General features: G+C 31.9%; 2 protein-coding genes and 1 long non-coding RNA gene across 3 annotated transcripts; 1 reads left to right on the top strand and 2 right to left on the bottom strand.

The window, feature by feature from the left end:
* The first annotated feature begins 656 nt into the window (after window positions 1-656).
* Window positions 657-2321, top strand: LOC128202350 (uncharacterized). The gene has a single exon (XM_052902397.1). It carries the CDS (start codon window positions 1109-1111, stop codon window positions 1832-1834), a length of 726 nt encoding a protein of 241 aa, XP_052758357.1. The 5' UTR covers window positions 657-1108; the 3' UTR covers window positions 1835-2321.
* An 18995-nt stretch (window positions 2322-21316) lies between these two features.
* On the bottom strand, window positions 21317-24070 carry LOC113509096 (achaete-scute complex protein T3-like). The gene is made up of 2 exons (XM_026892379.3): window positions 23299-24070; window positions 21317-22018 (listed from the first exon to the last, which is right to left on the bottom strand). Exon 1 carries the CDS (start codon window positions 23884-23886, stop codon window positions 23305-23307), a length of 582 nt encoding a protein of 193 aa, XP_026748180.1. The 5' UTR covers window positions 23887-24070; the 3' UTR covers window positions 21317-22018; window positions 23299-23304.
* A 1439-nt stretch (window positions 24071-25509) lies between these two features.
* Window positions 25510-27037, bottom strand: LOC128202353 (uncharacterized). Its single transcript, XR_008253736.1, has 3 exons — window positions 26849-27037; window positions 26241-26332; window positions 25510-25723 (listed from the first exon to the last, which is right to left on the bottom strand). It is a non-coding gene; the product is annotated as an uncharacterized LOC128202353 (long non-coding RNA).
* Window positions 27038-27245: the final 208 nt, after the last annotated feature.

Raw genomic sequence — 27245 nt, forward strand, 5'->3', positions numbered from 1 at the left:
AATTATAGAATTTCTGCTTCTTATGTTTTTGTCTTGCTTAAAAAAAATCGAACTGATTTGTAATTTATAAAAAGAAAATAATGTTAAAAATTTTGTAGTTATAAAAAGTATAATTAATATAAGACTATGTAATAAAATACATAATGAATGAAAACATAAATAATTTTATTTTTTAAGAGTAAAATCTATTTTTATTTATTAAACCCAAAAACATTTTTTATGCGTATACCTAAAGAGATGTTTAGTACAAAACTATCAACTTAATAAAAAATATTTTAGTTAACTAGTACTAGTTCATAAACATTACGTTGTCTTCCACTTCTTTCCATTTTATATGACAATATTTATAAACAAATTAGAAGAGATTATTTTACTTATTTTTATGAACATCTGTTGTGACTTTGTTCGAATAACTCAAATAAGAAATAGTCTCTATTCCAAGTCACTATCTAAATTTCAAGACTATTGGTTGAGTTGTTAAGACGCAAAAATTATTCACATTTGTAATATTACTCGGAATAAATTGTTTAGAGATTAGAATAGGTAGTTGTCATAACTTATTTTTTTCAATAACTGAATATGTATAATCTTATTATGTGCTATATATCAGTGCCAATGTGAAATGTATCAGAGGATGCAAGAGATATTTTGCCCGGCACTTCTACGTAGCAAAGGTATAAATGTAGTTTATCTATTTAATTGGTCAATTATAAAGACATATCGATGTTTTCCTTCTTTTTAAACGGAAGCGTTAATAATAAAAATAGATTTAACTAGGCTTTTATGCACCGCAAAGCATTGCATTAATTTTATACTAATCTAACAAAAAAAATTCAATAATTCAATACAAATATAAAAGTTATTACTTTTATGTTTGTATTGAATTATAAATTATTCTTGATAATTGTATATATATATATATTTTTTTTTTTTTTTCCGGTTGGAGGTAGTTGCGCGAACACTATTCAAAACTGCTCCAAGTTAAATTTTGCTTTAAAAATAGATTAAGACCTCAAAATTGTAACTTTATGAAATTATCTAAGCTATAAACAACACACTTCACTTGCCGGATAAAACTTTCGCTTTTACTTCTACTATAATTACAAGAATGCCGATGGAAAACCTGAGCTTACAAGAAACCAGAGAGGAATTCACCAAAAGGATGCAGGAGTTCGAGGGACGACTACAGAAGGCAACCCTTTCGAGCCCCGGGGCAGCGAACATCGCTTCTGACTTCGCTGTCTTTAAACAGATGACACTGGAGAGTCTGCAGTCTTTGCAACACCAAGTTGACTTGCTGGCTAAGGAAGTTGATTTGCAGGAAATGCGTAGCCGACGGAAAATTTTGTTGCTTCATGGCGTCTCAGAGAGTGATCAAGAGGACGTCGTCTCGTTGGTATGTGGTGTTGTTGGTGATCAAATGAAATTGGAGTTTTCAACGGAACATATTAGCCGGTGTCACAGGATGGGACGTATAACAACTAGTAAGAAAGCACGTCCACTTTTGGTGAAATTTCGTGATATCAATATTCGCGACAGGATCTGGTCCAATAAAACAAAATTGAAAGGCACCAATATTTCCTTATCTGAGTTTTTGACAAAAACTAGGCATGATACATTTATAGCGGCCAGACAACGCTTTGGTGTCAGAAAGTGTTGGACGCGTGATGGGTTCATTCACGTCCTTGGATCCGACGGAGTGCGGCACCGTATCAGTAGCATGGCTGAACTGGGTAGGATTGTGGTACCAGAACCCCAAAAACCAGTTCCAGTTGCGGCAAAAACAGATATCGGCGTCAGCAGAACGAAACGAGTTCAAGCAACCAGGAAATAAGTGTTAATAAGAGATATTTCATTTTTGCGGGTCGGTGAGTGAGTTTGTAGTCCTTACATTAATAGCATTACCCATTTTTTTTTATTTATTTCAATCAAATAATCAGTAATAATATAATAATCAGTAATCATATACTTTTACCCACTATTTACTATTAATAATTAAGCAGTGATGGCACAGACTTATATAAAAAAAGGGGGTACCCCGTGATTTAAATTTTTTAAATAAGGTAAGTTGATTATCTTATTCTACCTTACATATTCTGAATCTATAAATGTCAATTGTCAGCTATCAGATAATATCTTATTATCTTAGATATATAACTTTACAATTTATGCACAGATAATATATTGTGAAACTCGTAAAAAATTGTATAGTCTGTCTTTAAATTTTGAATAGATAAATCGCTTATTTACATTTACTTATTTATGCTCATTATTATATCGGCACAGACGATATCGACATTGATTGACAAGCTTAGAAGGAAATGCCGAGTACTATATATATATATGTTTATGTATGTGTGTATATGCGTATGTATGTGTGTGTGTATGTATGTGTGTGTATGTATGTATATATGTGTGTGTATGTGTATATATGTATGTGTATATATGTGTGTATATGTATGTGTATATATATGTATGTATGTATATATATGTGTATATATGTGTATGTGTATATATATGTATATATGTTTGTGTGTGTGTATATATGTATATATATTTTAATTTTTAATTATTAACTATGTAATAGTATGAAGAATGCCATGTTATTTTTTTTTATACTGTATGTATGTATGTGTATATGTATATGTATGTATGTGTGTATGTGTATGCATGTATGTGTGTGTATATATATATATATATATATATATATATATATATGTGTGTGTATGTGTATATATATAGATATTGGTTTTGTTTTTCATTTTATAGTACTCTTATAATAATTATTATTTCTAACCTATAAATCGAATCGTCCACGCAAATACAGCTGTAGCTGTTATAATTTATTTTCTGTCCGTTTCTCTAAGTTATAGTTGCTGAAAATGTGATTGTACAGTTACTATATTATTGTTACTTTCTTTTATTTTATTAATTTTTTCTTAATTTTTAAACGGATAGATACCCCTAAGTATTAACGGACTCACTCACCGAATCTAGGTACAGGTCATTAAGTGAAATTGTAATTATTAGTTTTCTTTCCTAACAACCGGCAGGTGGAGTACTAATGTACTTGACGTACTCATAATATTCACAATATTTTAAATTTTGTATATATATATATATATATATATATATTATTATATTTATATATATATATATATATATATATATATATTATTATATTTATTTATTTATATTTTTGTATTGTATACTATTTTTTAGGATTTTTTTTTTAAAAGTATGCTCAATCTGTTTTGCAGTAGTGACGCGGACTCGGATAATGATGACTACTTCTCTGTTTCTACACACGATTCATCCTGTAACACCAACAACAGTTTCTCCAGTTTGCCATGTCTATCGGATTCTTTGGCTGGGCTGTTCACAGATCTAGCTAACAATTTCAACATTATCCACATTAACGCCCAAAGTATTCCGGCACATTACTCTGATATGATTACTACTCTTGATCAACACAACATCCACGCTATATTAGTCTCCGAATCTTGGTTAAAACCATGCCTCTCTTGTACTTCTTATTCCCTCCCGGGGTTTCAACTTATTCGAAATGATCGAACTAGCAGTGGTGGTGGTGGTGTAGCTATTTACCTTCGTACTCAATTTACTTACTCTGTGGTCAATATATCTGCACAGCCACCTCCAAACAATGCTGGTGAACATCTTTTTATTGAAATCTCCCTCTCCCATACAAAATTACTACTCGGAGTCTACTATAGTCCTTCCATGCGCATTGATTATTTCTCGTCCTTTGAAAAAATTCTTGAAAATCTTACTCCTTCCTATAATCACACAATCATAATGGGCGATTTTAATACTTGTCTCCTAAAGAATGATACACGTGCTTCCACTCTTATTTCAACTGTAAAAGCTTGCAATTTAAATATACTCCCGTTATCTGCGACACACCATTTTCCCAATGCTACACCTTCACTTCTCGATTTAATTATAATCTCATCCCCACAAAATGTTGTGAAGCATGGTCAGTGTGCAGCGGACTCCTTTTCTTATCATGATTTGATTTATCTATCTTACAAAATTCGTCCCCCAAAAGCAAAACGCAAAACTCTTTTCCAGCGTAGTTTTGGCAGTATGAACGTGGAGGGACTGCGCAATGATGCGAAAGCAATAGATTGGACACCTGTTAGAGAGGCAATGTCCGTGGATGAACAGGTTGTACAATTTAACAAATTGATTACTCAATTATATGATGTGCATGCACCCATCAAAGCTATCAAAATTAAGCACGCACCTGCCCCATGGATTAATGATAAAATTAGGACATTGATGCATGGAAGGGATGCCGCAAAAGCTCGTTACAAGTATCGTCCCAGTGTTGAAAATAAGGCTAAGTATCTCAAACATCGGAATCGCTGCAATAGAGTGTGTAGGGATGCACAACGACGCTACATTCATGACTCGATCTCAGAGCGTGATCCCGGTAAAGTTTGGAAATTTCTCAAGTCATTAGGAGTTGGCAAGATCCATCAGGATAGCATATCTTCTAATTTAGATGTTAACTCTCTTAACCAGCACTTTTCAACATCTCCTGTTATTGATGTTAATAATAAAACTAAAACATTATCAGATCTTTCCTCGCTTCCAACTCCAGACTATTCACCATTTGTTTTTAATCAATTTACAGAGTGTGACGTTAAGAAGAGCATTATTTCTATAACGTCTGATGCAGTAGGTAGCGATTGCATCAGTCGTAAGATGATCATTCCGATTCTTGATGAAATATTGTCTATAATTTGCTTTATCCTAAACCGCTCCATTGAAACTTGTACCTTTCCAAAGTGTTGGAAAGAAGCACAAATTATCCCCATTCCAAAAAAGAACAATCCTCATTCTTTCTGTGATTTGCGACCTATCTCAATCCTACCATTCCTTTCTAAAGTGCTTGAACGCCTTATTCATACTCAATTGACAAAATTTTTTACTGAAAACAACCTATTGAACCCTTATCAGTCTGGCTACCGACCCGGTCATAGCACAGTAACAGCACTAGTCAAGATTACTGATGATATTCGATCGGGTATGGAACACGGCCAACTGACCATTCTCACGCTCCTAGATTTTAGCAATGCGTTCAATACCGTTGACTTTGATATCCTGCTAGAACTGTTACGCTCTCTTAACGTATCTCCGCCTGTAGTTGAATGGATTCGTGACTACTTGTTTGGACGTCGGCAGCGAGTACGAATAGGTGATACATATTCATCTTGGTGCGATACGTTTGCTGGCGTTCCGCAAGGTGGCGTCTTGTCTCCTCTCCTTTTTTCAGTTCTTATTGACTCAATATCTGACCAACTAACTTCTCTCTACCATCTATATGCAGACGATTTACAAATTTATACTCAGGCCTCTATAGATAATTTAAAGGATGCTATCGCTTTAACAAACAAGGATCTTAAACATATAAGTGATTGGAGTAAGGCTTTTGGACTGAAAATAAATCCTTCCAAGTCTCAGGCAGTTCTAGTAGGTAGTTCTAAGTTAATACAAAAGGTCGATCATTCAACACTGGCACCTATAAATTTTGGTAATGTGGCTATCCCCTTCAGTGCATCAGTGAAAGATCTAGGTATAATTATAGATAGTTCCCTTACTTGGCGGCCACAAATAGAATCTGTCAGCAGGAAAGTTTTCGGATCTGTATGCTCACTTCGTAGACTGCGTAATTTCCTTCCTACTGCTACCAAAATTGCGCTATCCCAATCTCTTTTACTTCCAATTCTTGATTATGCCGATACTTGTTATCTGGATCTTACGGAAGACCAGCTTAACAAACTTGAGCGTCTTCAAAATGTTTTTATCAGGTTTATTTTCGGTCTTAGAAAATATGATCACATTTCCGAGTTTCGCACTAAGCTCAAGTGGCTTCCTATTCGTTTTCGCCGGAATACTCATATTCTTTCACTGCTCCACAATGCCCTTTTCAACTCTTCTTCCCCTCACTATCTGAAGGAGCGGTTTGAATTCTTGCATACCGTCAATTCTTTTAATCTTAGGTCTTCTGGGGGCCTTCAGCTGAAGATTCCGGTACATTTCTCTAATTTTTATGACAAATCATTTACGGTGCAAGCTGTACGGCTTTGGAATGCTTTACCAGTTTCCTTACGAAATATAAAATGTACGGCTGGTTTTAAAACAAAACTGAAGAACTATTATTTGAGCAAGTTGTCATCTTCTTAATGTGTTTATATGTCTGGTTAGCATACTTATTACTTGCATACTTTTCGTGAACAGTATTTATATATTTTTATGTATTTGTGTAGGCGTTTATGTCCATGTATGTATATGTATTTGTATGTGTATGGTATGTATATATGTGTATATATGTATATGTGTATATGTGTGTATGTATATATATATATATATGTATATGTATGTATATAAATATAATAATGAGTAGGGATAATATTTATATTATTATATGTATCACATCTCCCATATTTAGAACTAACAAAATTTTTCATCGTGCCTCCCACCAAACTGTTTATAATTACTCCTCTCCATCCAAAGGTTGCCTGGAAGAGATCGCTCTTAGCGATAAGGTCGCCCATTGTTTTCTCATTGTGATTATTTCTTGTAATTATTTATATTTATAATAAGTTTACTATTGTAATCTTTTGGAGGAAACAATAAAGAGTATCTATCTATCTATCTATCTATATTTTTTTGTTTTCAAAGCATTAGGGGTGCATTTATTGCATGGCTTGCTGTATGATAAAGCGGTAACCGTAATATTTTATTTTTAATAATTATAATCGTCATATCAGTTTTTCGCTGCCCACTAGTAAATATAGAGATTCTAAGAGACTACCTAAAGTTACAATCCTGTGCCATTTAGATCCATTAACTCAATGATATGAGTACTTATTGCTAAAAATAATTAATCACAGTTAAAAAAGTAAATAATAATAAAAAAGATATATTAAAAATATATTTATGCATATACAAATTAAAGTTTATAATGTTAGTATCTATTAATTGAGAAACATTTTCCTTAAATATTACTATTTATTAAACCAATTCCACTAGTAGAATACTTTCACGAAAAGCTGCTAATTATTTTGTTTCTTATGTTTATACCACGTCAATAATAAAAAAATATATTTATTAAACTTATAAAGCAAACACTTTATGAGTTTAATTATATCATTTCACACAGTCATATTGGACTGTACTTAATTATCGAATTAAATATTTTTAATAATAATCTTCTCGAGGATATATAGATTTTATCGTAGCTTCTAAACTTAGGAATATAATCACTATGGTCATATTTATAAAAGCTAATATAGCAGCAAACATTATTTTGTAAGTATATAATGCGTGTAATAATTCCATGATAGGTTTGAATTAATCGCGGAATATGCGTGACTGCTACCATTTCAGTTACGTACTGTACGGCGAGTATGGTAACGTTTATGAGAAATTGATTCACTATTTCAAATAAATTGCAAGTAATGGTATAAATTAAAACTTATCTAATAATATAATAACATAAAATAATATTTTTACATATTCATAAACGGTCTAAATAGGTAGAGTCACATAGGTTTATTTATTTTTGATAAACTTATCATTTAAAAAGTCTAATAAAAAAAAGAATCTTTTGACAGTACCTAACCTAACCTAAACCAAAACCTATTATAGAACTATTTTTAGCTACTAGTGACACTTATTTTGACAATTCCTTTTGAATCCATTTTTTTTTGTGCTAAAAACCTACCACTTTATTATGTTCTCCAAATGTCCTGACACGGATTCAGGCCCAACCTTCATTTATGCAATGCAATGAACAAATGGATTACAATTCCTTACTATGTATTAAAAAGTATTAAAATCATATAGAGTGGTGTACTCAGATATTTCTGTTGCTATAAATCCATTATATTAATGACCATAGGCCGCAGGTTATTTGATTCGTCACCGTCATTACATTGATCTCTGTATCGGCTACCGCACGGCACGAGACTATCAGAATAATTTCTGTTCCAATCTCATGTACTATTAACATTTCTTTACGGTAGATCAGTTAATCTGTTATTTCGTACCATTTCATCCATAAACCAAAATACTTATATATATATAGACTTTATTACTTCATTCTTTATTGCCCAATTTTACGAATTCTTTTTTATAGGAATAAACTAAATTTTGTCTTTAAAATTCTTTATCGTCCTACTATTGCTATTCTAAATGCGAAAATTCGTAAGAATAGATGTTTATTACTTTGTCATGTAAAACGAACTAAATGGATTTGAATGAAATTTGGTAGAACAAATTTATATCCCAACTTAACATACCTATAGGATACTTTATGTATTGATTGTATTGTATTGTATTATATGTATGTATAAATATAGAAGAATTTGATAAATAAACAAATATACACCAGGTACATACAGACTTATCCTAAATAGATGTGCATACATACATACATATATCTGTCACGTCTGTCTTCTATTAGGATAGGCAAAAACAATGGAACGCTAAATGCTTTAATTTAAACAATCTAAATAGACATCTTATTAGGATTACTTCGCTATGCTATTATAATTAATAAATTAAATATATAATTTTGTTAAGAAAAGATTAGTAAAGACAGGAACTGAAAACAGGTTCTGTTACAAAATTACATTAGTTGTATCATTGATTGGTTCCGTGACGTCCACACGACTAGTTCTGATTGTCTCATTCGTTATGCAACCACCGCCCATTAAGCTACTGCCTCTAAATCTCTGATTATTCTCTAAACCTAATTCTCTATGGTTTACCATCTTGCTGACACTTTTACCCTAACGACAATTATAACCATTACGATTGGATACACTCCATTTGGTAATTAAGATATTCGGCCACCAGTCTTACTTTATTACATATTTTATCCAATCACTGATGTTTTATTATCTACTAAAAAAATGTAAGAAGATTTTTGTTCAACACTTCGCAATAATGAATTATCTAATACGAAATTTGAATTTGAAAATACTTTTACAAATACTTTAAGATATTAATATATTTGAAATTTTTGTAAAAGTATATGATCATGCTAGAAATACAGGTGTAAATGTATATCTAATCGAATTTTGCAACCCCACGACTGCAATGTTAACGACGTTATGATTTGTGTTTTTATTTTTAATTTTGTTAACGTACCATCGAATGATTTGTGTATAATTTGTGCTATAAAGCATAAGATTAAAGGAGTAAGCTACTAATGGTTCATAAATGTACGGATATTGCATTATAAAGCATCATAAATTTCATCCAATTACCAAAAGGAGGCAAGAAGTTGCCGTGGTGGTTCTTTCAATGCCGGAACTACGCACCTTATCTCATTCCCAACCCCTGATTACTACACTAACTTTCAAAGAACCAACCTTCATTATACTTTGTAGCGTTTAGTTTAATTTCTTTTTTACTTATCTTTCGATAAATGCTTGGCTACTTATCTCCAATGTTTATTTGATTACTAACTATATTTCGGTATGATCTGACTCGAATTAATCATTATATAAAATATCCTGTTTTAAATTAGGATATATATAACTTATTCGTGTAACAAATTTCATTCAATTCCATTCTTCAAATCCATTCGGTAGTTATTATTGCTCAAAAAAGTAACAGATATTTATCCATCCTCACAAACTTTCATATTTATAATAGGAATAGGATTATTACAAGACTACTAATTATTGCTGATTTAAGATTGTGACAAAGCTAATATAGGACCAACAAAGAAATCATCATTTCATCATTATTTCAGCTGTTAACTGTTCACTTTTGAACATAAGCCTTCCCCATAAGGGGGGTTTTTGTCAGTAGTGGTCACGCTCGGCATGCGGGTTGACAACTGCAATTACGCTTTTAGAGATGTTTTAAGAGGGACGCTGCTCCCCATCCATCTACAAATAAGTGCATTTAGTCACCTCTCCAAAGGAAGGAGTGGCCTCTATGCCGGTACCATACGGTCAGTTTCAACAAAAGAGTTAACCTTGTAAATTGCAAAAATAATGATTTAAATTGTTTTAGAATTTGAACAATATTATAAAAACAAAATTTGTTTGAAAAGAAAGATTGGTTTTTGAATCAATTACACAGTAAGGTTAACGATCGATAATACCATAATGTCTCAGTTCACTACCATTGACTCGTGCTATACTTCGATTTGCTCATTCGAATAGAAAATTGGTGAGAAAAATTATGCGGTTGAAATAAACCCCCGAGCTATTGACCTCACTTAAAATTTGAATGTCAATGACATTGATATTTCTAAGTATTATTAAGTAATATCAAATCCCTTTTTTCAATTATAAATATTCTTATAGTCGGAATTTCCATTATCAGCATATTATTTTGCTTCTTCGTCTTGTTTTTAGTCATTGCTCCATTACAAAACTTTAACTTTGAATTTCAACTAATATTTCAATATATTTTTTGTTGTTCTATTTAGATTCGAAGAGTATTTAGTAGATTATATTATCTATGTTTGAAAAGGAAAAGATAAAGGAAACTGGATTTTAAATTAGGATATCTTTTTCGGTATCTAAATACTTTGTTAAATGTGAGGGTTTTTATCAAATTTTAAATACAAAATAGACAGTTATAAATGAAAATGAGCAACGTAGTTAACTATTAAGCGATAACTTTTTGGGAGTTATCATTAACAAATTACTTTTAATCAGATATTTTTGTAATGTTACTTGTTTGTGAATGGATTTATCTATGATGATCAATTAATCGGTTCGTTAGCATCAGATAAATGTGGCTCGATCGTTCCATGATTATAAAGTAGTTAATCAAGATAGTAGCTGTGATTAGTAATATGAGAATATTTCTAAATAATTTAAAAAAGTAGTAGCAGATTTATATTAGATTTTATAATCAGATATACTCGTAAATTATGGTATGCTATGTCTTTTCTTTCCGAAAATACTCATTTATTTTATTCTACCAAAATTAGATTAATAAGTGGGTTTAATCATTAATGTAGTTAGCTTGATGACTAGTACATCTGTTATAATTATTTATTATATATCTCATCCTGAGAAAGATTATTTTTGTTTTTTGTTACAATTTAATATATGGATTTACATATATAGTATTTCTAAATATTTATTTAGAAACATTATGTGTTTATAACCGATATATGTTTGCAAACAAGCTGAAAATGTATATTAGTGTAACTTTCATTCAGTCAACTAGACTGAACCAAAAACTCAAAGAATTAGAACTTTAATTATCAAAATACTACTATATATGATATATATATACATATATATCATCTGAGAGCGCAAACCTCCAACAAAACTTATTCTCAATCTACTTCAAAAGTAGTACGACTGGAAGTATTGCTTGTTCAAGCCGCCTTAAGGCTACATGAAGCAGCTCAGATATTTTATATGATTGCGTGATTGCGGAAAGGCTTGCACTACGATTACCTCGTATCTGATTCCGCTTTATAATCGGGCATTTCATCGCGAATGACCAAGCTCCTGGGCGGTTCTGGCTGTAATGAATACTTGGCCATACCAACACGTTAACGTTTAATACGATTTAAGTACCCCGCTGTAAATACTCTAGATTGTTCAGCATTGTGGTTCAATATTATTAGTGAATAAATTACACAGTTTTAATACATCTACCGTGAAGGGAAGATTGGCTACTGGAAATGTATCGAACGAATTGATTGCTTCGAATCAAATGAAAATTGTAATTTGCATACATACATTTTTATGTTAGTATTTGTATGTAAACTTACACATCTATTAATGATAGATCTCTTTACTTGAGTTTATCTTAGTTGATTTTATAACCTTTTTATTTTTACTTTATTGACATATCATTTTGTAAAGCTAACTACGAGTAGTATATGGTAAGTCTCCAATTACATTTATTTATTGCCCTTCTTATCTACTTGTGTATGATTAACAACGATATTGAAAACTTTTTCGAATATAGAATCAAATATTTTTAATATTTTATTAATACGTGAAAAAAGCTAACATTAAAATCGTCAGCATTGACAAAGACTGATTTCGATATCATTTCATGGCCCGAATTGCCACAAACTTTAGAGTTTGGTCCACAAAACATCGACTTCTCAATATTTGTATTGCTTTCATACTAATTTCTAGTTCCTTGCGATTACAAATAGAATCATAAAAATGGATTCCAAATTATATATCGCGGGGTACGCAAAAAAAGATAGACGTAGTAAATTTCTTTCTCTTTAAAGTTGGTTGTAAGATAATAAGTCAGTCAAATACAGAAAGCAAAATTATTTCATCATGCACGTATGCAGATAGACTCGTGCAATATCATTTTCTACTAGTGTTTCCTATGTGATCTAATTCAGTTCGGTTGCATAACGACGGGATCGTTCTCATCAAGGCCCGTGACAGTTCCAGACCACCGGCGGTGAAGCTGTTTTTTGAATACACATTCATTAAAACGAAACAAGTGGATGACATGTGACCGCTAGGTACTGAGAGGTTCTCCTGCATACTCTATCAGATTTGCATTACGAATATTAATTACTGCTGTAATATTTTTACACGACTACCAAAAAAGGATACTTTATTGTTTTTTTGTATGCGTACCGAATCAAACTAATTTCGGGAGTTCTTTTTTGCTACAGATGTACATATATTTAGCTTCTTGTATAATAAAATCTACTTGCAGACACTTTGTCTTCGTATAGAGACTTGGAATTCTTTATTTAAACATTTTAAATGTTATGTATCTATGTAGTGTAGTATCTCATCGTCTAATTTTAGCACTATATTTGTTTTCAAATAAGTATAGTGATATTACAAGTGAATATAAATATTAAATTTGCCAGTTGTTTGTTTTGTTTTTGCGAAATAAAATATATTTGTATTAATGTTATTATACACTATATACAAATATCTGATCCAGTTATCAAAATACTGGACAGCTGTCAAGTTTCAATTATATATATAGTCAAATTAACTTGATTGTGGTTATTGAAATCGAATGTAATGTAGACTCTATTATGAAAGGTCAGTTCAATAGTGTTAACTAACATCAACGGAAAGGAATCTTTTCTGGTTATTGATAACTAAATTATATTTACTGTCAGGCACCTGGGTGTGGTCAATGAACTTTATAGTATTGAAGACGCATCAAGTATCCATTACGATGAAGACCCTTCTTTTGAACCAAAAACGATTTAGAATAAAGACGTCAATATGAAATATCAAACGCATTTCGCGACAAAATCCGGTTACTGTCGTTTCAGATTATAATTTTTTGAATTCTGTATGTCTTTAATGGTAACGAGAACCTATAAATGATTATCGAGTATACACTGAGCTATAAATATATCACAGGAGTAATAGTGTATGTTTTTGTAGGCAGTGCGTGCTCTCGGCAATTTTTATGTGGTTTAATTCGATTGAGCCAGTGGCGGTATCGACTCTAATTATTTGAGTAGCGCGACACGCCGTCCCTTTGAGTCGAGCCGGTAACACAAATGACTAGAAAAATGGTTAGAGATGGTACTGTAGGATTTTTTTATCATTAGTAACTGTTGCTGATGTATGGCAGCTTTTACAGTTAATATACTCGTGCTTCAGACCGTTTTTAATTTTTTTTTATTATTTCGCATTTCGAACACATACAAATTTAAAGTTTTACTAGAATTTTAAAGCAAAACTTTAAAATTTTATGTTAGTTAATGTTCTTAAAAAATAATAAGGATTACTTTATGTAAGCGATTAAAACTAATAATTTATTTTTTATTGTCATTTGTAGACAGATTTAATTAATAAAAACAAATCAAGCCATTACTAGCTACTATACAAATTTTAATAAGAATAAAAATAAAATAGACAATCTGATATAGAAGAATATGTCCTAAATATATATAAACTTATTTTTATAAAAGGATTACTCTCTAGGTTTGTAGTTCTCAGGTAAGTATAACTTATAGAAGTTCTATAGCACCAACCATTTGCTTCAAAATTATGAGAATCATTTTTTAAAGTGCAGATAAACGTTTAAAAATTTAACATATTTGAAATTGCATTGGATGTGACCAATACAAGATTACAGTAGATAAATGTGTCTCGTAAATTATTATAAAAAGTGTATGAAAAAAAAAGAAAAAACAGAAGGTGCCGCTATATGACAAAAAAAGAATTTAAGGTATCTGACCTAAATATTTGGGTGACTATTAAATGCAAAGTTTTAATGCTGTCTCAAAAGTCAACATACCGTCGCGTTGCTTCTTCAACGACATAATTGTTATTTTTATAGGTATTCCGTGGAGATATTTGAAACATTTTGGAAACATCTACTACCTGTTAGCGAGGCCAATTCATTAAAGGCTATTAATGTGTTTTATTGCGGGCTGAGAATTTATTATATTATCTACTTGTGGATTAATTAAACAGTCGCCTCTCATGAGAGAGGGCCGTGGTCCTACCTGTTTACTACCTCCATTTATAGATCACAAAGCTCGTGAATTCAAATACTCGAGAAAACGAAAACATTGTGATAATTTTAATTTTTCCGGTGACCGAAAATACAGTTAATATAGAAAAATAATTGTAATGACAACAAAAGGATAGCTTCTTATTTATTTAAATAATTTTATTGCCCAAGAAAAATGTTATAAAAAGGAAACTTAATTCAAGTAGCTTTTTCAATCAGTTATTATCCATCGGGATAATCAGAAATGTTGTTTCGATAGATTACAATTATTTTAGGAGATAGGCATGCGATAAAAAATTGGATGTTACGTTCATCACAATATCAATAAACGAGAAATAGGATTTTCTGGGGGGAAAGGATTGTAATGTAAGTAATGGGATCTAATTGGTAGCAATATACTCTAACAAGACCGACCTCCGTGTGGTTCCTCCTGCTGATTAATTTTTATGAAATTTGTCACGGTAGCCAACGGATCTACTTTCACTCTCACTTATCATCTTTTACTTCTTCCTTTCCCTTAGGTGTCATAAGAAGCAACTAAGGGAACTTAATGGCCGAGGAATGAGCAGCAGCGTCCCTTTTTAATCATCACTAATACCAAACTGCGGTTGCCAATTCATCTACTAACTGTGGCAACTACTGGCAAAACTACTCTTATGTTCAGTAGTGGACACTTAACGGCTTATATGATGACGATAATGATCTCTCACTGATGCCATGTCAGAGTATACTGATGGAGGTTAAGATTTCATTTTCACCTTCAAGAAAAGAGTATATTCATTTTTAAAAGGCCGGCAGCATACCTGCAATGCCACTGGTGTTGTGGGTGATCATGGGCGGCGGTAGTCACTCACCATCAGGTGAGCCGTATGCTCGTTTGCCCCCTGTGTTGTAAAGAAAAAACCTATAAAAAATTAAGATCTCGTGATGTCGTTGAAAGGCGCCCTAGTGATAACATCACAATGGGCCAACTGACTTGTCTTCATTCTCACTTATCATTCCTCATTAGTACCTTACCCCGCCAGTCTATACTATAATAGTGTATAGACTGCAATATCCATATTTAACAAATAAAAAAATCGTGTGAGAAAACTAGATATAGTACTATTTTGAGAAGTATTTTGCAAAACAAGTTATTTGTAAACACTTGTGCATGTTCGAAATTCATAAATAGCCGCGCATGCGCCTGTTGCAACCAGAGATTTAGGTCACACGGTGATTGGCGGCAACATTACACTGGTAGTCAAGGACAAGGGCCCTTGAGACTGCACTCACGGGGCATGTGAAATTGATGTTTCATTTTTCTGTGTGTGTACACCATCTGTGTGTTTGTTTTATTACTTAAGTAGAAATAAACTGGAAGTTATATTTTCTTCGAAAAGAGTAGGTTCTCAATAACTCTGTATTTTTTGTGTATTATGTTACCTGATAACTACCTCCCTAAACTGTTATTAAAAACTGTTTTTACAACTAATACGCATTACTCAAGCAAATGTAAGTAAACAACATTATGTAAGCAAATGTATAAAGCTCAGGTTAACTCTACAAAAGTTTTCATCCAACAAACCCAAAGTGGAAAGAAGCAACTATGTTAGCCAGTAGCAATGTCATAATTTACAAACAGAAGAACCAGACAGACAAATTTAAGTTTATAAATAACTAATTATATCTTATTGAATTGTATATTTATATATACACATACATACATAGTCTAGTGATGAGTGATTTTGGAGATACGAGAAATAATTTATATGTTATAATGCGACTTTCAAAGATGGAGGATCTCAAATTTTCATTTTTATGTCTGTATTTTGGTGCAGGGATATGGCGTGAATTTACAGGGTACAGAGGAATAATATCTGAGTCCTCAGGAATGGCAACGCATGGGGGTATCATGGGCGAAACAGTTTACTCTGTTATGTCCATAGTATTGCTCATGTCTATAGGTGACGGTTTCCATTTTCCATCAGGTGCCCACGGCCCCGTAAGCTTGTTTGACATTCTAATTGTGTAAAAAAAATGTTTTTTTACCACTAGGTCAATACCGTATGTTTATTTGCTACAACATTTGTAATATATTTTTTTTATTTTTCAATATATAATTATATTTTTAGAGGGAAACTAGTGTAGGACTTCAAGTATATATAAAATATAAATAATATATATGTATATTATTTATAACATATACACGAAAAGTAATAATAATATATATTTATAAAAAGTTATTACTTTCTAATTGTTCTAGTAATATTTTTTGATAAAAAATCTACAAGTGTAATTATATGGTTGTTATATACAATTTTGCGGAAAAACTAATGTGATGTATTTCTTCTAACTTTTGTTGTTTACCTTAGACTTCTAACAAAAAAAAAATACAGAAATACTTTCCATGATTTAACGAATAAAGTATAACACTGCAACCGTCAGGTAAGTAAAAATGGTAAACCCATTAATTCGAGCTTTTTCCCTCCACGATCGGTTCTGAGCGAGCGGTCACCAGCGGCAGCTGCGCGCGCGCCGGTCGCGTGCCTCGTAAACGCACGACCGGAGCCGAACAGGCACGCGTCGCGGGCGTCGCAACGCCCGCGTATGATTGACGCAAAATTTGGTTGAACTATACTGCATTACTACATAAACATAATACTGTATTAATTGAATTATACTATCCTTACATAAGATCAATAGTAAATTAGTGCGAATAACTATAGATTCATTTTGACGGTTCGCCACCAATATTTCTTAACTTTCATTTATAAAATAGTTTTTTCTAGTGTAGGTATCTATCCTCTTTTCTATCGTATATGATAAAATTTCCATGCGACCAATTTGTATATTCTTCCAGATTACAAAATAATTTTCCAAATTGGTTTAGAAATGACGGAGTTATGTGGTAACAAACATAAAAAAAAAAATACAACCGAAGTGGGTACTTCCATTGATATAAAGCCGTTTGAAAATTACTTCGAATTAATAATCACAATCCGAAGCTATTACAACTGTATCACAATCCGAAGCTATTACAACTGTATTATGTCACTATCAAATCGTATTTAAAACGACTTCTTTGTTACTATCATGCAAAGTTCCATTAAAGTTAAAAATATTAATAAAATCTCTAAAAAATAATATTTTTTTAATCTTTCCACGTGCTCTGAGATTTTCCAACAATCAACGTATGGTCTGTAATCAGTTAAAACTTTAACATAAGTACTAATATGATTATTACTACAGGTTCTTAGAAATGATAATTTGAAGTTGAGCCGCACAGATTATATCTAAATGATATAATTATTAGACGATGAACGCGCCTCTTCTAGTTGGAAATATGCACACGTTCCTTAATGGTGCGGAATGTTGGACTCTTCCCCTCGAATTATAATGATAGCTATTGTTTTATTACGTCTAGTATAACGAATGTTAGCGGATTCGCAGAAAATGTTCGAATTAGAAGCATTAGGGTTTATTAGAATGCGTGAGCGTTATTTTACGCACCTGCGAATCCTACTTCATTTTTACCTGGATACTGTCGCAAAAATTCGGTTCTTTTATAGCTAATTAAGGATAGTCGGCGCCACTGAGTTTCTTTTTTATAATTGGATTATATTATAGAAACAGGTTCCTAGAAACGGTATTTTGTAATCAGGATTTGTGGGGAAGTTGAAAGGGTTTATTGTCTATCCAAGCAAGGTGGGAATTATTTTAATTAAGCTATGGTTTCTTTAATAAATTTTTAAAGATAACACGCATATTTGCACAATAATTTTAAACTAATATTTATGTTTACTACTTTCAACTATGAGTAAATTACTGTGTATTTATTATTATAATACACAATTAGGTAATAAATAAGGATAAAAAAATTTACATCATGTAGAAAAAAAAAAGAGGAAGAGGAAGACCGAGAAATAACTACATGGGACAGATAAAAGAAACACTAGATGTCATATCGTATAGGGAGATCAAGGATATGGCCTGGGATAGAGCTGGCTGGAAGAAGATGCATGAATTAGTTGCACCGACAAGAGGAAGCTCTTAAATGAAAAGAGAGAAGAGAAAATTCTATTCTCTAACATCATATTAAGTAATAATTTTATTTACATTACTTATTACTTATTTAAGTTATAAATGTACTAGGATGAGCATATTCATTTATAGATGATTGATCTATTTGTCACATAAATACCTAATGAAATAATTTTAAATGTAATTACACAGCCTTTAATTTTGACGTGAATGTATTTATATTTAATATGCTTTTTTAATTTGATTATATATTATTATTAAAATAATACATTTTACTTGTTATAATATAACATCAATTATCTGATTATTAAGCTAAAATATCCTGAATTAAGATAAATCAGAGAACGACCGTCTAGGTTAGGGCTCAACCCAGATCACCCAGACTAGAGTAAATTTAGGAATATTCATTTCATAGATTCAAATAGATGCCATATGCACCTACTCATACATTGCGTGCCAGCTTATGGCTTTAAATTAGACTCAATAGAGCTTAATTGACACCAGCTAAAATTCGAATTACAATTTATGTTGAAAAAATTTCAGAGAATCGACGTAAACATTTTCGAAAGAAATTATCCCACTCTGGTGTTGCTGTCTATAAATAACTTTTATTTAAAATAAATAATGGAATAGTTTTTTTTTTTAATTGAGATACATACGACGTCTGTAGTTGTATATATGTATTATATTTACTATGTCTGTACCTATATATTTCTTTTTAATATTATTTAATTATAATGTCTTTGTGGCAAGACTATCTTATTCAAAAACATGGGTGAAGCTACTGGATTGGTGAAATAAAGTTAATGATTAGGTACTTGTAATAAAATTAATAGAAAGATTAAACATCCCATAAATTTTTATATAAATCAAACGATGACATAGTAACATAGAAAATAGTAAACCAACATAGGTAATTGTAACAACGGACAATATAATGAGGAGCAATTACGGGATGCAGACTTACATAGTAACCGATAATTAATGTAAAGAAAATTAACTGTGTACCGACAAAACGATTCGCGAATCCACAGGTGCGTTCAGAGTACCATACGTTTCCGTGGCATCTAGTAGATCCCGTTCCTTAGAAACAAGTTCGAACAATTAATATCCAACAACATCCACCCATAATCGCAGAGGCTTCCCTTCAGCACCATTATCACAAATTACTATTGCTATTTTGATTTCGATGGGCGGCGAACGTGATCCGGTTGCATCACGAATTGTCTTTTAAAATTAAACACTACATGTGTGTTTAGACCCCCATTCTGTGATTCGCGTTTTATTATTTTCTTTGCAAAATGTAACGTGATCTGAGGCACGTGTGGAAAGAAAACCTTTTGTTATTTTAATTTTGCAACGTCTCAACCATTGAATGTGATTGTTAAATACATTTTACCAAAAACCAGTATTACTAGTTTCATACTTTTGTATTTATTGCAACTATCTTCTGTGTAGGTATTGCTATTCCGAAACTATTTTAAAACAAATTTTAATAAAAGAGATTTAGAAAAATCTGTAATGATACAAAAGTTTATAATAATCAAGGAGTATTATAAACTATGTTTTAGTTACAGATACTTTAAATTAGGTAGTCATATGTAATAATAATTGGATACCTATCGTAAGGGAATTATAATCAACTATTTAGAGTTTTATAAAATCTCTTTGACGGCAAACCTGTATAATGATTTGTTTATTATGTTATCGTAAAGTCGATGTACTGCGATGATATACATAGATAGTTACATTTACGATAGTATCTTTTAAATAAAGCGGATATTTTATAGATTTTGATTAATTTAATAGGTTTAGTGTAAAGTCAGATAAAATAAATATTTTCAAAAATAAATCTGTGGGATTAGAAATCACTTTGTCAGTAGTAAACATACATATAAGTTTTAATATAATAAGCATATTTATTACTCTGCTAAATATATATGATTAACGAAATAATTAAGCTGCCTATAAGATGTATTGACAAAAACATTTAAATGTTTGTGCAGAAATGATGTAATTTGAGCTTTATTTTTATACTACGTAATTAAAATACTAAACGAGCTATACTTACACACGCTGTTTATATAACATATTAGACAAAATTGAAAATAGTAGGTTAAAAGTGCCTATTTCTTTATTAATACACATTATTCCACTACTGAGTGTCTCTCACAGTTTCTTCCAATAGTTCCTATAGTATATATACCTTTCAAAATAAAAATCGAAATATAAAATGTAAATGATTTTTTTTAAATCAATAATATCAGATATTTAAATCATCAGAAACCACCGAGCAAATGACGACTCAGTTAAAGAGCAAGGTCTTGATTTTAATTACTTAAATCTACGCTTTAATTAAAATTAAAGTTATATCAGTATTAAAATCATTCCTATTTGAGCTCTATCTTAGTTCTTGACACTTTATCTAGTATTTATTGTTTATTACAATAATAAAATCTATAATATGTATCATTTCTCAACTTTTATCGCATTTAAGGACTAAAAGCATTTAAGTTGTACAAAGAATAGATTCATGCGCATATTTTACGAATAAAAACATACTCACATAATAAAAGTAAAATGTATGGTAAATGTACAGATACCTTACCTGTTATATACCTACACCGGCATAGTTATTTTTTATGACATTAATGTTTTTATAAGATATTTGATTTTTTTTATATCATAATGTAAAACCAAAAAAAAAATATCTTTACTTCTTCAGTCAATTTTGGCAAGAGTTTTAATTTGTCGATAGTAAGATTAAGTAAATAATTTGTGAGGTGAAATAAATCAATATAACTTTATACTTCAAAATATTTTATTTATTTCATGAAACAATCGAATGTCTGAAACTGGATAGTTTCTTTTGTTTTCATCATAAACTGTTCTTTCAATAAAAAAAAATCTTAAAATATTAGGAATCTGCCTTAGGGTGCTAATATATCTATGTACACTAAAAGTCTTTGTCTGAAGATTTCCAAACTATATTTTATAACAATTATGAACTTTCATAAGATGTCTTACCGTAAGGTAACAACTTACACTAAGTCACAATCTTATTTTACTGACCTATTAAAATTATGTAAACTTATTATTAATGACTAGATAACAATTATAAACTATATTTAATACTTAATGCTTTAACTGGAAGCTATCGTATTTACGTAGGTGAGGCTTACAATAAGGCACAGCGATGTGAATCACTTATCATAATACTAAATGCATAAATGGAACAAATAAAAGATTCAGTCTTTGTCGTACTATCCCATCGATGTATGAAATGCAGTTAAGGGTATTCGTTCGATGTTCTGTCGGCGGAATGCATCGATGAGGTCGTTATAGTCCACCATTATCCCCTCTCATTAGGAATATACTGATTACGCTTAATTAGAGGTTCTCTCAGAGTCCCTCGCGCTCCATCGCTCGAACTCCTCTGGAGGAATACTTGCTTTTTTCACAAGCCGCCCAATGGCCGCACTTTGATCACCGTAATGCACGGTTCCTGGGAACAAGAAAAAAACAACGTTTATTTTAAATGTTTGAAATTCCCATTTTAAATAAAAGTAATCAAGTGCCAGGCCTTTGATAAAGATAAATATAATACAGGAAAACACGCAAGCCATATCTGTATAGGCTGCCGTATGACGCTCTTCGATTCCCATGAATACTAAGGTATCAACAGATGTTTGTTCAGAGCTTAGCAAATATTGTAACACGTGTGCTTCGCTCACCGCCCTTCTATTTCCTCTTGAGATTTCGTCTTCCGGCAAAATAAATTAATAGTCAACAAAGAAGTCCTAAATATTTTTTGCCATTTCTATTTAAGATTAGATGCGGTTTCAGTAGTTTACTACGTCCATAAAATTGCCCCATATGGCGATTTAGAAATGTTGACCGGATGTGCCATCTTAATTTTTAAGAATATGTTCCTTGACTAAACCTGTTTCCACTTGTAATAGATTTAAGGAATCTCCTACATCGTCTTATTATTAAAATAGACCACCTTTTTATGTGCAATTTTCCCACTACATGCGGGGCGAACCACAAGATTGTTAGAAGTAATTGCTGCTCACTATTGACGCAAATATGTAGACAGAATGCGGGTGCTTTCTATCCTATAAAACACCATAGGCAAATATTTTTCTATAATCCTAAAAAATTCTACCTACCCACGACCTTTTATGGACGACATATTTTAAGATTCGCTATTGTATGAGACATGCTATTGTGTCGTCCTAATTTTACAAAGAACAGATAAAGTCTATCCGATGGATCAATGCGCAACCATAATGGAATTTATGTGTTTACTTTTTGCTTGCCAGGACGAAAATTGTGAATCTCTATTGAAGTTGTGCAATATAATGGTACGATTCAAAATCGAGCCGGTAGGTAACCGTGACTAATGAATCCTATAAGAAAAAAATCTTGAGCCTGATATAAAGAGACCTTTGAAGTTTCGACATTCCTGACATTTTAGCTAATACTCGTACTTCTATCAAACATATGATAAAGTATGCGTAATAAATATTTTAAAAATATCTGATTCTAAGGAATAAAAACTTAATGTAATTCCACTGTTGGCTGAGTTTAAACTAATAATTTGACGATATCAATAAATCAACAAACGCCGCGACAAAAATCAACATAGTGATAAGAATATCATTATCAAAGCTCTGAAGATTAGTTTTGTATAAACATATTTTAAGGCCTTATTCATAAAATTAATGTCGTTCACTATAATCTCAAATTATACATATATAAATACAAAAATAGAATGCTTACCTTTATTCACTGTTGCTGCCACCATGATATAACATCGAGGAGTTCTTCATCTTCCGGACTCATAGGTTCATAGGAATCATACGCATCATGATAACTTGGGCCTGCTGAACTTTCTGACACTAAAGACGGTGCTGGTGAATGTGACTCTTCTGAAGATGGAGGTGTTTGTGGTCCATTTGTTGCTAAACCTAATCCTATTTGAGTGTCTGAGCATCCTTCTTCATTTTCCTCTAATAAACGTTTTAAGCTTTTAATATATTCCACAGCCAGTCTTAATGTATCCACTTTGCTCAACTTTCTAGATGATCCCCTACCTCCAGCCAGTGCTGCTGTAACTGCCGATGGTATGTGTTGACGGAGTGCTGCAAATCCGTTGTTTACTTGCTTTACTCTATTCCGCTCCCTGGCATTTCTTCTTGCTACTGAAGCTGGTTGTGCTGGATATGGTTGATGAAGATATGATTTTTTTTTGCATCGAGATGTATCGACAGGTGCAGGTGCTAGCCTTCGAGGTGCAGGAGATTGTAGGTGTACCAGCTTCTGATCTACACCGAGATTTTGATAACCGTGAATGGCCGTCATCGGCATCGCGGACGTAAACTTGTCGGGATTGTATCGAGAGCACACAAGTGCGAGCCGCGCGGAGGTCGCCGGTGGATTGGCGGAGGTGGCGTGCACCCCCGACGCTAAGTAGCGCGAGCGCCGGCGGGCGGCGGGCGGCGGCGGGCCACTTGGCGAGGCGGTGGGGCGCGTGCCCGGCGCGCGCGCAAACGCACGGGCCGCCTTGCCTCGCTCCCCTGCTACTTGTAGCGCTCTGATCAAAATATGCCGGCGCTTATTATGCCATAGAGCGGTAAGCTCGCGCCGCTATTGTTGCACGTCGTTGCGCGTAATTATCCCGTCCATTACCTTGTTCGGAAGACGGGATCTGTTCGCATCGTCTATTTAGAAGTCGTTAAAGAGAATAGGTGCTGTAAACGTATCAGCGACGATATTGTTTTATTAATGTCTTGAATTTTTGTTCACCATAATAAGCTTTAATATTTTTTTTTTATTGCAATATTAATCATTGTCTTTAACAAAAAACTGCACACGTCTAAGATTTTATCTCTTGTTTTAACTGCGCGTAACAACGCAATAATAGTTTTAAAGTGGATAATCAAGTCACACATATCAGCACAGTAAAATAATTTATATTCCTAAATTCTAAACAGGGATTATTTCAAAACTTTAGGAACTCTATGACAATAAGTATCTATACTAGTCTTGAGAGCAGTAGCATGAGTTCCTAACAGGTAGATGTACTAAAGGCGTCCATTTGTTTCTAACATAATGTGTAGGCGTCAAGTTGACAGGTGTAGTAGCATGCAATAATAGGTATATTCACTCTATCTAGTGAAGAATTTGCAATAGGTAGTTAAAATTGAGAGTGGGAATGTTTTTTGTGGTACTTTTTTATATCTAATCTAGTGAATGGATAGATAAAATAGTGACTTCACTTAATATACCTATTTACAATAAATTTTAAATTTAAATTATTTTAAATAAATTTGTATATGCAATCGCCACGCCAATGTGATAATAGTAGGTTATCTATATTCTTTTCTTATGTTAATATAGTAGAGGTAGGAGTGGTTAAAGCAGTTATTTACAATAGTTTTGTTTAAGTATCCCTATATAATTTTCTTGGCGTCAAGTTGATATGTGCTTTTTATTAATATATTATAAGGAAAGTCTAAGGTGTAATCAAAGCAGGTGTTATTTGTAATTTGTGTCATTGTTATTATTAGATACGTATGATTATTATTCTAAAAATTACTCAATATTTTCAAACGACTGTTCAGGAGGAGATTCTCAATTTAAATATTTTTTTTTGTGAACCCCAAATTTGCACCGATTTTGATGCAATAGACATAATTTTCTTTCGTATTGGCCCCATCTTCTATAATCAATTATGTCACGATTGGGGTCAGATTTTTTAATTTGTATTTTAAATTGTTTTAATGCCTTTAAAGTGTCTATAATTACTTCATCACAAATTTATTGTTCTAATTGAGAACATTATAACTTTCTCTTGAATAAATTTAGAAACTTATGGTAATGTAGGCAAACAAATGTTATTTGTATGATAAATTTTTTTTACTTAATAATTAAAAACTATCTAGGGAAATGAATATTTAGAGAGAAGATATTATTATTTTTGCCAAGAGCTTAAAATATGTTAGAGTTTAACTGGTTTAAATGTTCATTAAAATTATTAATTAAACTATTTATTGCCTCTATACATCACATATTCCTGTATTGATAATAGAACATCTCCGTAAAGGCACGCGTCAAGTTGGCAGGTGTGGTGTACAGGTAACTCGAATTGCATGCTGAGGCGAGTCACTTTACCTGTTCTCTAGCTGTACTTGATATCTGTGTACTTAAAAGAAAGAAATATGTCTTAAAATATTAAAGTTAGTAAGCTATAATTTTTTTGTATTACTAGAATTCACACCCACATTGTGGACTTGACGTAGAATAGTAATTCTCACCTACAAGCATAACTGTATAGCAAAATGGAATTCGCAGAAACTCTTCTCAATTATTTTCTTTCCTAGGAACTAACTTAGGCAGTGTAATCCTAGGTATTGTAAACATGTCTTTAGTGTCAGTGCCCAGTACTAACATTAGGAGTTTTTGTATCTTCAATCAACAATATGAATTAGATACATGATATTAGGTCTACTTTTTACATTGTTTAAGTGTATTATGTTTAAATTCAATAAATAAATTAGCTAAGCCTAATGAAAACAGAAACAGATCTCAAGATAGCACCATATAAGTATATTAAATGCAAAAGGGTATAAAAGTTTAATGATTTCGATGTTAATGAACTTTTATCTTAATTAATGCAATTGATAAAGTACAGTTTTAAATAATTAAAAGCAGGAACTTACTCTGCAAGTTAGGCCTTAATTATTCGTTCGTTTTTGGAGCCTTCACCGAACACTTAGTTGACATTGTTGATCAACATTCTTCTTCAATAAAACTGAAAAACAATGTTTTTCGCAGAAATACGTACATATTGAATCACACTAAACTGCCTAATTTAATAAATAATAAATAATTATTATGTTAGCATTGTAGATTCCGGCATAGAATAGGCCACCTCTTCCTTCACCTCCGTGGGTGACGTACGAGGCGACTAAGGGAACTAAATGTGGAGAGATCGACAGCAGCGTCCCTCTTAAAATATCACCAAAAGCCAAACTGCAGTTGCCAACCAGCTTGCTAAACGTGGCAACGACTGGCAAATCCCCACGTATGGGGAAGGCTATGTTCAGTAGTGGACAGTTAACAGCTGATACAAACATTATTATGCTTTATTTCGTATAATCTATATAAATAAAAAGCAACTGCTGAATGCACGTAAACTAGTTGTTCATAAGATCTTTTATCACATAGTGTATTCTGGTTTTAATGAAATTAATAATTAGTATAAGAGGTGAAATAATAATAAATATTCTAATGAATCCAATGTTCAGTAATTTTCCTAAATACCCACATTTCAAAATGTCAGGTTGCAAGCAGGTGCGCGGCGTTTGACAATCTCGAATATTGCCATGTGACGTTGTTGTGACCAATCTCTAGGGCAGATCGTTATCGGGAAATCTGAAGGGACGGCCTATTACTAATTAACTCTGAAAAAATATTATATAATTATTAATGTACTTTATTTTAATTGAATAGAAAATTAATATTATTGATTAAATTAAAATAATCTATATTATTCTCGTGTCAGTATTTTTATTTAAATATAACGGATAATTTGAAATAACATCGACACTGAAAAAACTTATTTATTCATAAATATGTTACATTAATCTTTTACCATACAACAATGTAATAATTTCAACATTTATAAATATATAGTTAATAACAATTTTATTTCAATGAACTTG

The sequence above is a fragment of the Galleria mellonella genome, unplaced genomic scaffold, assembly GCF_026898425.1.
Source record: "Galleria mellonella isolate WM207_F2 unplaced genomic scaffold, CSIRO_AGI_GalMel_v1 utg90, whole genome shotgun sequence".
Taxonomy (NCBI): Eukaryota; Metazoa; Arthropoda; class Insecta; order Lepidoptera; family Pyralidae; genus Galleria; species Galleria mellonella.